The sequence below is a fragment of the Salvia miltiorrhiza genome, chromosome 5 (genome assembly GCF_028751815.1).
Source record: "Salvia miltiorrhiza cultivar Shanhuang (shh) chromosome 5, IMPLAD_Smil_shh, whole genome shotgun sequence".
In the NCBI taxonomy this organism is placed as follows: Eukaryota; Viridiplantae; Streptophyta; class Magnoliopsida; order Lamiales; family Lamiaceae; genus Salvia; species Salvia miltiorrhiza.
The window spans coordinates 7145293-7157314 of record NC_080391.1 but is presented as its reverse complement, the minus strand read 5'-3'; the positions used below and the strand labels follow the sequence as shown (position 1 = coordinate 7157314).

At 34.9% G+C, this 12022-nt stretch overlaps 1 protein-coding gene and 1 long non-coding RNA gene across 2 annotated transcripts; both read right to left on the bottom strand.

Annotated features, from left to right (window-relative positions):
- Nucleotides 1–24: 24 nt before the first annotated feature.
- On the bottom strand, nucleotides 25–2385 carry LOC130985616 (uncharacterized). The gene is made up of 3 exons (XR_009089031.1): nucleotides 2234–2385; nucleotides 785–847; nucleotides 25–309 (listed from the first exon to the last, which is right to left on the bottom strand). It is a non-coding gene; the product is annotated as an uncharacterized LOC130985616 (long non-coding RNA).
- A 4569-nt stretch (nucleotides 2386–6954) lies between these two features.
- LOC130985615 (putative cyclin-D6-1) lies at nucleotides 6955–8952 on the bottom strand. Its single transcript, XM_057908685.1, has 6 exons — nucleotides 8398–8952; nucleotides 8227–8313; nucleotides 8026–8127; nucleotides 7492–7693; nucleotides 7291–7421; nucleotides 6955–7205 (listed from the first exon to the last, which is right to left on the bottom strand). Exons 1-6 carry the CDS (start codon nucleotides 8554–8556, stop codon nucleotides 7059–7061), a joined length of 828 nt encoding a protein of 275 aa, XP_057764668.1. The 5' UTR covers nucleotides 8557–8952; the 3' UTR covers nucleotides 6955–7058.
- Between the last annotated feature and the right edge of the window lie 3070 nt (nucleotides 8953–12022).

Genomic DNA, 12022 nt, shown 5'->3' with positions numbered 1-12022 from the left:
TTAGCGGAATTAATGAACCTATTCTTTAATCGTTCTGCTCAAAGGAAACCCAACTTAACACGAAGTATGAGGACTCCGGTCAAGTTTAGAGAGTTCGTTATCACGGTGTCTGAGTGCCCAAGAGCAACTCAATTGTTCAGTTGTTTAGGGAAAGCAGTAAACAAGCTCATAATCGCCACGCAGGGCATAACCAACAAAATGAAATGTTTGGTGATCGAGGTTATGGGAAATAAATATCATTGAGAAACCTTGTCGACAGCTCCAGACCACCACCACCACCTAGCCCCCGCTGCGCCCGACTCCATTAACCTGAAATGATTTAAAACTTTGGGCTGAGTACTAATGCACTCAGTGAAGTTAATGCCCCTTTTTCTTTAAACTGGTTTTTAAAGAACTGTGATACTTGGTGAGATGCATGCCTGTAAGAAAATATAGCAATACTTGAAAAATAATTACTATAAATTCTGAAATACTTGTGAGCCGTAGCTCCTTTAACCTTTGCGCGCCTTTCTGGTTTGGTGTTACCTTTCTTGGTGCTAAGTATGGGAGACCCGGCCGAATCAATCCCATACCTAGACTTCTTACTGGTGTACACTACCCTGGCCCCCGTCGGGGACAGAGCCGATCGTTTGGGGACGACCCCGCTTGTTCTGTGGGGACAACCCCGTTTGTTCTTTGTAACAACCAAACAAAATATTTGCATGCATTCACAATTTAAAACATATTTGCTTGTATAAAAAGAGAGGGCTTACTAACCCAATATACTTTTGCAAATATAACCGACCTGATCTTCGGTGTGAAAGAGAGAGGTGATCTTAAGCTGTGGCACCGTCCTGCGGACCAATTCCTACAAGACGAGTTCTTAACTCTTAGAGCATATCATGGATAACAAAACCATTTTCTGCTTAGGATCTCTAGGTCAACCTATTCCCGGACTTACAACGCAAAATCGAACTAGGGATTATGCATTTTACATACGTTAGCTTATCTTGATGCCTTATCTAGGTTAACTCACTCAATTTCATGAAAACTTTGCACAAAACATATCACAAACTCGTCATGCACATATACATAATATTTCATGAAACATCCTTTAAAACCAACTTTCAACTTAGAAAATAATTCAACAATTTGAGCTCTTAAGGGGCTGTTTTGCAACAGACACCAATTCTGCCTCGGATCTCTAAATGAGGCTCCAAAGGATATTCTGGAAACTAGACACTTCAAGGATCATTCTCCAATTTGAATCGAATGAAACAGAGTTCAAACGAGCAAGATATGCCCATTCAAAGATGGGTACTTAACAAGCAAAAATCTGGAAATTTCAGATTTCCAGATTAGAACCAAGTCAATGGGCCTTCTTTACAAATTCATATATCCCATTACAAAAGGCCACTAGGAACTCCAAGGGTCAATCCGAAAACTAGGGAGAAAGTGTAACACTCTCCAGTTGAATTTACCCCAAGAAGATTCATGGTTTAGGAGATATTAACATCCAAAGTTCAGTGCACAAAAAGAGTTCAAGTTCGGCAGATTCAAAGTTTAAATCAGAAAAACCACCTTCGTCTTTACCAAAAATTCTATAAATAAACAAACAAGTTCCTAACATGTCAATGAATATTCAGTAGAAAAATGGGCTTGAGAATCAAAGATTTAGGTTGGCCTTTTCCACCTCAAATTCGTAGGTTTGTAAAAGCTACTAGATGGTACAAAGAATAAGAACTAGATTTCAAGAATTTATACCGGTTGTTTTCCTTACTCAAAAATGGTGAGGCCGATACCAAAAGAAAGATACGGGAGTCTAGAGTGACATATTCAAGTTTCAAAGGTTTTCACCGATTGAAACTTGACTTATGGCCTCCCAAAGATTGTTTACCAGAAATGCATTCCAGACAGGCAGTCATGTTCAAAAATTCATAAATAAAACATACGAGCTCCAAATATTCTGAAATTTTATCATAGTATATAAAACATATTGAGAACGATACACAATTAATTTGGGAATTTTTGGGGACCGTTTGGATGGCTGGAATCGTCTTGCAAAACACTGCCGGAGCAGTGTGCTTATGGCAGATTCGCTGCCTTACCTCATGCACGGTTTTTCACCCAATAAACTCTACCAAAATGAACATCTAAAATCATAAATCATATCCTCACATAATATATCACACACATGTGTAAAAATCCATAGCCATAAAGCTTTTTCAGTTGAGAAAATCAAAGAAAAACTCACCCTCGAAGCACAACCTTCACTCTAACTTTACGCCCTAGTTTTTCCACGCTCTCCCTTGCTTTGATACTTCTCTTGGGGCTTCAAGGGCTTCTATGGAGTGTGATAATGGTGGGAGAAAAGTTTTGAGGGTGGGGGAAGGAGGAGGGACGAAAAATGGAGGGGGAGTGAGGCTTTAGGCTTTGTAGAGAGAGTTAAAGAGTATAGAGGAAGTTGCATCAGCCAAATGACTTAAGTGGAGGGAGGGGGAACGAAAATAAGGCCTAGGGGAGGGTAGGGTGGCTGCCACCAATGCATGGGTGCATTGGTTGTGAGACTCTTGCACTTCCCATGCATTTTGGTAGTTCCCCATGCATGTAATGATCACCCTTGTCCCCTTTTGAATTTGAAAGGGTGGCTGATGTGTAAGTGGGCTTTGGGGGCTGAAATGGGCTGCATTTGGGCTCTAAAATAGGGCCTTAAAATCGGCCCAAGGCTCTCTAAGAATCGGCCCACCTTTGGCCCTCTATACGGGCCCGTAATCGTTCAAACCCGAACTAAAACAAACGCGTATTCGAAAAAAAATATGCACTTTGCTTTTCATACTTTGAAATGAAAATAAATATATATATTTATTGAAATCAACAACACACAGAAAAATAAAATAATCATCTTCTTATTTACCGTCTCTCTTTTTTTTTTTTAGAGAAAACCTAGGCATCAAGACTCATTAAATCATTGCTAGGATAATTATTCTTTTTATCCGGGAATTAGGGATCTATCATATCTTAATAATATCAATAGGATCATGTGAAACCTAGGATCGAAAATCCGGGGTATTACAATAACTCTCCCTCTCTCTCTCTCTCACACACACACACACACATATATACTCCCTCCGTCCCAATAATGAAGTCTCCTTTGTTTTGGGCACGGGTATTTAGGAGAGGTAAAGTTGATGTTAAATTAGTAGGGACCACATAATTAGTGCTTTAATTAATGTTATTTTATTTCTTAATTAAAGCAACTAATCAAGTCTCTGCGCCTCTCTCTCTGCACGTGAGTTCTGCGCCATCGTTCGCCGGCTGTTTCAGCTGTCGGCGAGGCTGTTGGTCGTGACTCCGTCCCCCTTTCTTTGGCTCATTGAACACCCACACATACACTCAATCGAAACATGCAAGTTCAGCCCCAAAACTTCCTCCTCCATCTTGGATCCGCCGTCGCCGCTGCTGAGGGGCCGGCGAGTCGTCGTCCTTATTCCTTCTTCGGTTGGCGTCACTTCCCCCTTCCTCTTCACTGTCATTCTCTCCATTTCTCTTCCTCACACTCAATTTCTCAAAATCGAGCCCAAATCTCTTCTCTCTCTTCTCGCCGTTCTCTCTTGCAAAACACACACACACAGATCTCTGGCAGAACACACACATACATAAAGGCATCCTTCATCCCAAAAATCAAAGATACACAATCAAAGATACAGAGTCGAGAAGGGCTCGAGCTTTCCGATTCGAAATATTCCGACGAGGAGAAGGTAGAGGAAATTGAAGGAGAACCGACGACTGGCTACGCCGGCTGGTGGGAGTCGTGGTCGCAGAAGCCCTCCGGCGACTGGAAGTGGATGAGTCGCGGCGGAGAAGAGCCGCGAGTGGACGCCTGTACGGTGGGGTGTGAACTGCGAAGGGGTGGGTGGCCTGACCGCCTGAGTCGTGCCGCGCGAACGACGGCGCCGGACGGAGAATTAAACGAGAGAGAAATGCGGCGATTATGCTACAGAGAGAGAGACGGCGATTTGAGAGTGAAGAGAGGAGAGAGAGAGAGAGAGTGACAAAGAGAGAGAGAAGAGAGAGAGAGCATTGTTAATTCAACTAATTCTAGCTTAATTTTTGCCAAAAAGGGAAAGGAGACTTGAATATTGGGACGGCCCAAAAAGGAATAGGAGACTTGAATATTGGGACGGAGGGAGTATATATAATTGAGATATTAGGTAGTACTATGTAATACCAATTCTAAACCACACATTTTGTTCATATGACACACTAAGAACGTGACACGTGACAAATGTCTTCCAAGTCAAAATACACGCAGGGGTAAAAGGGAATAAAAAGTTTAGATATTAAAAAAATTATGCATACACTTGAAAACAAAAATATGCATAACATTACACACAAAAATGCATAGCGGACGATGAGCAGTGGTATTGAGAGGCGGGCGCAGGGTAGGCGGCCGTTAGGTGCCGGGTGGCGGCGGGCGCTAGCTCAAGAGGTGCAACGACCTCAATACATTTTTGTGTGCAAAGTTAAGCATGTTTGTGTTTATATATACATGCATTTTTGTGTTCAATTATATGTATTATAAATACTTCAGATAAAAAAATAATTAATGTCTAAAATTTTTATTTTTGTTTTACCCTTGCGTGTATTTTTCTTTGGAAGCCCTCTGTCACACGTCATGTTCTTAGCGCACCATATGTAGTTATGTACAAAATGTGTGATCCAAATTTGGTACTACATACTACCTAATGACACTGTATTACCGGAACCCAACTCTATATATATGTATATATAGAAAGATTCAATAGAAAATGTTATATATTAAGAGAATGAAGATTAATGAATCTGTGGCCTTACGAATAAGTTAATAATATTTCAAATAAATCAAGGGTTTTGCATGAACAAGTATTTTCATATGCGTTCAAATTCTGGAGGGGGCATGTTTTTAAATATATTAGATAGATACATCTGTTCATGAATTTTATTGGTTTATTCAAAAAATTTATTGATTTATTCGTCATTCTCCATTCTCTAAATATGTACACTCTATATATACATAAATATGCTTATATTATATGTAGGTTTATTGATTATATACTTAATTGGTGTATATATATTTATAGATATTTATTTTTATTCAATCTATATTTATATATATTAAAAATGAATAAAATGCTGATTTTAGATGTATACAAGAATAAAAAAAACATGCAGATTTATTGATTGCTTGATTATATTAAGATTAACAAAATTAAAAAAGAGAAAATAGAATAATATGGGGATGCTACGTAGGATAGAGAATTATTCTTTATGGCTAGAATATAACAGTTGAGATTCAGTGTACCACACTTTATTTCCTACTTTGTGTTCCACTTTTAATTTTATTTATTTTCTTATATATTTTTTCTTCAATTTCAACTTTGTATGCTTTAGTTTAATTTTCTGATGATTAACTAGGGTTCATTCCATCAATATAGGGTATATAATTATTTTTTATCATTTAATTTCACTTTTATTAGCTAATAATAGGTTGATAAATTCAAAGTCATGGTATATACTCCATCCATCTCACAAAAACATGAAGAAAGAGAAATGACACGGGTCTTAAGAAATGTTAGTTGAGAGTTAAAGTGAGTGGAAAAGGGGTCTCACTTTAAAAAAGGTTGTGAGAGTAATGAATTAATTAAAAAAAGATAGTGGTGGGCCATAATGGTTTTTTTTGTAAATAAGTGTAAAAAGGAGGGATGAAAAATAAGGGGATAATTTTCAAAAATAGTAATATTCATATTTTTGTGAGACGCCCCAAAATGGAAAAACGTTCATGTTTTTGTGAGACAGATGGAGTACTTTTAAAAAAATATATTTTTTTAATATAAAAATTAAATACTATAATTCATAGTAGTATTATAATAAATCTCATTTTTATAAAAAAGATATTTTTAAAATAATAGATATAAGCATGGGACACAGTGACACACATAAAATTGTGGGACACTAGATCTCATCCTGTATTTTGCTATCATATGTAGATAGATTTCCTATATCTTATTCTTGCTCATCTCCTTCGGGAGCTTATCTATATAGTATTATATAAAATAGCAGTATAACGGCTACTTTTTCCCACCAAAATTTCTCTCTCTTCACTTTTCTGTTTTTTGTTTTGATTCTTTTATAAAAATCGTCAACTTTGATTAATAAAAAGATATTCAACATGGATGTTAAATTAAAGATAACAAAACTATCTTTAATTTAATATAAAAATTATAAAAAATAAATTTAAAATGAATAAGTTATTATCAATTAAAGTTATAATTTTTTTTTTCTCTCTGATCTTTTATCTCTCCTTTCTCTTTTCTAATTTCTTTGAATTATACCGTTCTTTCTCTTTCATTCATTTTTCTTATTTTCTATTGTATAGGAACTTTATTTTAGAATTTGTATTTAAACAAAATGACCACATAAATATGATTAAATATGCAATCCAAAAATATACTAATATTAAACTATATGCAAATAAATAGTTTTGAACATCTTAGAATATTACTATATGATATATAATGATACTCATTATCATTTATACTTACTTTTGATTGTGAATTTATATATTTATACACATTATCAATGAAAATCAATTAATTGATAATTGAAAATACAAAATTGAAAATTTATATATTTTCGAATTCATGTTTTTTTATTGAAATTATGTCGTGGATAATTTCAATTTTTTATTTAGATTTATATTTAAATAATATATATTATGCATATTTATTTATTTAAAATATCGTTCAGTTTCGATACTGATATTGGTGTGTGGCAGTTGTTAACAAAATGAAAGCTGGTCTACGGTTCCTTCTTTCTCACTTTCCTGTGGTTGGAAGGTTGGAACAACAGTTAATCTTTTTTCTTTTCTTTTAATATCTATAATTATTACTTATTAGTACTAGCTAGTTAGTATACTTTTAAAACAGTTGGATTTAAAAAAAATATTGAGCGGATTAAATTCGATCATGAGCCTCCCTCAAGTTATGATCGCCCACTGAAAGATGTATTTTTCCAAAATTTGAGTAGGTGTTTACACGGTGTCAACACTGCTGTATCTGAGTGATCTGGAATGTTCTATTGTCGCATAAACCGTTTAGCCTGCGCCGCTTTTCCGGAAAACCGTCCTCGCTTGTACGTTGCCTCTCCACGACACTACTCATCATACCCACGCATTCCAACAACGCGCCCTGCAATAATACACCATTTTAAGTTTCAAGTTGAACATACAAAATTATTGAATATTGGTACATATTAATTACAGTCCTTAATTACTTTGTTGACGTATCCACAGGAAGAGAGAGTGATTTTGGAAGAAGAAAATGTGAGCGGATTCAATTCCTGAATGCCACAGAGAAGTGCCGAAGCTGCAATTATCGATGGTTTATGCTCTAAAAGCTTCAATTCTGCGTGCGAAAAGGTAACCAAAGTCACAAATTAGATACCAATAAATCGGGTAGCATTAAATAGAAATACCGTGTTGGACGTTGAAAATAATATCGGAAGCTCGGGTCTTGAGAGATTGAGTCAGAGAAGAGTCTTGTGTGTTGAGAAGAGAGAGGAAATATTGAAGAAACGAGAAAGGAGTGATGGATCGCATCCGCCATTGCAGGGCCGCTAGTATAATCTTCTCCATTCGATGAACTGACTGTGCCTCAAACTCATAACCACCTTCTCTCTGTTCAACAACGAATTAAACTATCACAAATATATCCTTCCCAAAATATATTCTACTCCAGTTTTTCTGGATGCTCCGTACATCTCCCAATTTCTATATTAAAACTTCACAAAGAGTCAAAGACCATCTTATCATATTCGATTTAATTCCCAAATCCTACTATTTACATGATGGGTGACCGGTCCAATTCCAGCTCCCCAAAATAGAGAGGATAAAATTGAATTTCAGCCAATATATATGGATAGCATAGAAAGTTTGGTTCCGTAATTTTATTTTTTATTTTTTCCAATCTACGTAAAAAAGCTAATATAAACTAAGGGATTATGTAAAACCTGTAAAACGGCGAGCAGAACCGAAGAATCAGAATTTCTCATCTTGGCGGCAAGTGAAAGACTTGCAACAAACAGAATGTGTGGAATCCACGGACTTTTATCCTGATTTACATTCAACTATCAACACATAATTCTCATGGAAGCATTGCAGTCGACCGGTTGTACATGATTAATTAATTGAAAATCTCAAATCAAAATTACCAGAAATTCCTGGTTGGAGAGAAATCGATCGACGTAATTGACAGAGAGGTAGACTAGAAACGGATCTAAACCGTAAGAGAACTTCGCCTGCAGAGATTTCACAAGACAAAAAGAAGAGAGAAGTTAATGAGTTTGTTTATAAAAACAATAGCGATGAAATGTTGAGTTTACTTGAAGAATGAGAGAGAGAGCAGTCCGGCGAATAGAGAAGCGCAAATCTAAGGGGTCAAAGGAGAGAAGACGCGGCATGTGGTCGGACTCGTTGGTGAAGAGAGACGAAACGTCGTCGTAAACCGTCAACGGATTCTGAAGATCCAATTCCTGTTCCATTTTCTTTTCCCACTTTCCTTTCAGAAAAAGTAAGGGAGTAGAATGCAGAGAGGAGAGCGAGGGGAGCTAGCAATGAGCATTCAACGCCTCACTCACTCTCCATATTTATTCATTTTTTTCTCCCTTCATCCTGACCGAGAGTCTATGTGTCGATCATCCAGAAGATCCAGTGATCAATCAATTAAAGCAGAAATCTCAACGCCGATAAAGTAAATTCATCAAATCTATTATATCCATTTATATTTTTCTACCTACTACTATCCTGAAAATATTCTTTTATATATATGTATTCCAAACTATTCTCTAATTTTCTATTCCGTCACAATTTATCGATTTTAACTAATTAATACTCGAACTATAAAAAAATCTATCCATACTTCTATCTGAATAAATTTTGCAAACTTAAAAATTGAGTATGGTCGTTGCCAATTTAATAGGGAAATATATGTGTACCAATGATTTTTCTTTAATACTATAAGCTTAATTTTCTTTTCTTTAATAATTCCCGAAACAACATCATTTTAAATTTATATAACATTAAAATAAACAATAATCTGTATGCATATATTAATTTAATGGTAAAATGATTAATGTATGAAGCTATTTACCTTCTTTGACACATACAAAGAAGATAACATTGTATATAGAACCAAAAATTTTAAACGTAGCTGGGAGTAGGGACTCTCACGTGATTTATGTAGCAGGAGTTGGTACAGTTCAAGCTGGATAATCCTATATTTGTGGAGTTTCTCTTCCAATTATTTTTATTTTTATTTTATTTTATTTTTGCTTATAAAAACACAGTCCTAATTCAGTGTGTCACACACGTGACTGCATTAATTGGAATTCCAATATCTGCTTGGTCCAAGGTTTTTAGGGTAAAGATTAAATAGATACAGAGAGATAGGATTGGTGACCACAACATTTTTGGTGTGGTTGTGAGACATTTCATATCAAATATTTATGTTTCTTTGTCCACTGCCCCTTTCGTTGTACATTGTAATTTTGGACGATTTTTCTCCTCCGTCTAAAATAACTAGGTTTATGCATACTTTTTTTGAGAGGTAGGTTTATGCATACTTATTTACATCATATAATTTCATCCATATACCGAAATCACATAAATGCTATTTATTTTATTTGGAATTATCAAAAAGCTAGGTGTTCGCTCATTTATTAACATCGTAAGTGTACGAGCGCAATTGAGTATAAACAACAAGTAAACTTGTATTCCAAAGAGATTGAGAACTGCAATGACTATTATTCCTAATTAACTACTATCCTCTATTTGCACTGATGATAATTTGAGTTTGTTTTAAATTTAAAAGAAAACAAATAAAATAAACAAGCACGGTTAAGATACATAAATTTTGAACAAAGAGAAAGTTGGTTTCAACAGATTCAAAAAATCAAATAAATTCATGATATCGATTTACTTCTTCGGACTCAATTCATCCTAAGAAAGTCACAGATAAAGTTTACACTTACTCTCGTAGTGCATAAACCATAGTTACATGCAAGACTATTGTCTCGAAATTGTACTTAAACATGCAACGTACTCTCAATAGATTCTAAGAATATAAGTCCTAACACTAATCTCAAGTCCTCCCGGTTAATATTGAAAAACATGTTTCGAGTTCTCAATCAAACATCAATAATCATCTCCCTATATCAAATCAATGCAATTAATCATGTAAAATTGGTGGTCAATTAATTAAGCAAACAATAAAATCAAGAATATGAAAATGAAGAAAATGTATAGATTAAACAATCAAAATAAGTTAAGAAATTCATCATATATTCTCTAACTCTAGGATAAAAGATTACTATCCACACATAAACATGTGAACTAGCAAATTATGAACAATGAAAAATAATAATCCCTCCGTCCCATTACAATTTACAAATGTCTCACTTTCCATAATGGGATGTCCCATTACAAATGTCACATTCCATTTTTGACAATATATTATCTCTCTATACCTAATATAAATAATTTCCACCAGCCCATTTTATCTACATTCTACACATTTCTTAATATCCGTGCCCAAAAGTAATGAGACATTTGTAATGAGACGGATGGAGTATAATTCAATAATAAAACTCGGGAAAATCACGGAATATCGCTATCTTTTACCTTGACTGCAAAAAACTTGTTTTCTCTTCTCATCTCTAAAGCTCCACAATGCAAAAGTTCAGAAAATAAAGGGTATGTTTTCTTTATTGAAGCTTTCGAAAGGTATTTATGAGCCAGAATATTAATTCAAGTGAAAACAAAATTCGGACTTAAAATCCATCGAAACCTATCAAATGACTAGCAAACATGCAGCCCGAGCACCAAACACATGTGCGTGCTCAAAAGGCACTAAATTTGGCGACACAGTCTAGGTACACGGCACAGTCTAGGTACACGGCCGCGTGCAAATTTTAACTTTACGCAGCATTTTAATTTGTTTTGGGTCGTGCTCTCTCGTCTGTAGTCCGATTTTTGATACGTTGTAGTATGTGGCTTGGTAGCCCATGACATCTTCAAATATCAATCATTGTAGTATGTGGCTTGGCATAAGTCCCTGAAGATTTTAAGGTCCATTCAAACGTATCTTTGATCGTTCTCTACTTGATCATCAAATTTTTCTCTTCGAAAGTTTCTTTAATGTTCTATGAGTTTCTTGAATATTTAGAGGGGGTACGTCTTCTTGATCTGTTTGGATTTGTTTTTAAATTTGATGACATTGACTCAAATTTGCACCTTATTTCTGAATCAAACGTTTGACTTGGATGATTTTGATGAAAAACATGTTGCTTTCCTTATAGAATGTCTTGATTGGTGGAGAGGATTTTGCAATGGTGAATTTATCCTTCAATTTCTTAAGCTCTTCAAATATTTTTGTGTTTAAAACTAATATTGAGACCTCTATTTATAATTGTGAGAATAGTCAGGCTTTGGCCTGAGCCCTCATGATTATGGTTCTAAAGATAATGTAGTGCGATTTCATTGATTCTTGAAAATTATATTAAAATTTAATTTGTTGTCAAAGATATTAATCTCTATATTTGAGATGTGACGATATCTTAATTAATAATGTATCTTATTTAATTTTGAATTTCATAAAATTTCAAAATAAATAAAATTTTAAAATTATAATAAAAAAAAATCCTTTTTCTTTTGATAAATTCACGTGCCTACACTTACTTTTAATTTGATAGCGTTGCATTATTTTGCTCCATCAACAAGTAATGTGTAGATTCTTTTCCTGGACTAAATTAAATACTGTCCATCTTCAGCTCTGCAAAGGATTCTAGGCTTTTTCATTGATGCGAGAGAAAGCCTTGCTCTCATTCATCTCAATTTTCACTTTCACTTTTTCTTTCTCATTTCATTTGTGCTTTCTTCTTTCATTTTATGCGTTTCTTCAGCTAGTATACCTATACAAATTTCCACTAAGTAGATAATTTCGGGATCAAA

Bases quoted from the DNA above. Each gene is read 5' to 3' on its own strand.
- LOC130985615 (XM_057908685.1), bottom strand. From the start codon at position 8,556: ATGGAACAGGAATTGGATCTTCAGAATCCGTTGACGGTTTACGACGAC. The intron at 8,314-8,397 runs GTAAACTCAACA...AAATCTCTGCAG, and splicing joins CTCTCTCTCTCATTCTTCAA to GCGAAGTTCTCTTACGGTTT. The intron at 7,422-7,491 runs GTATTTCTATTT...TTTCGCACGCAG, and splicing joins TATTTTCAACGTCCAACACG to AATTGAAGCTTTTAGAGCAT.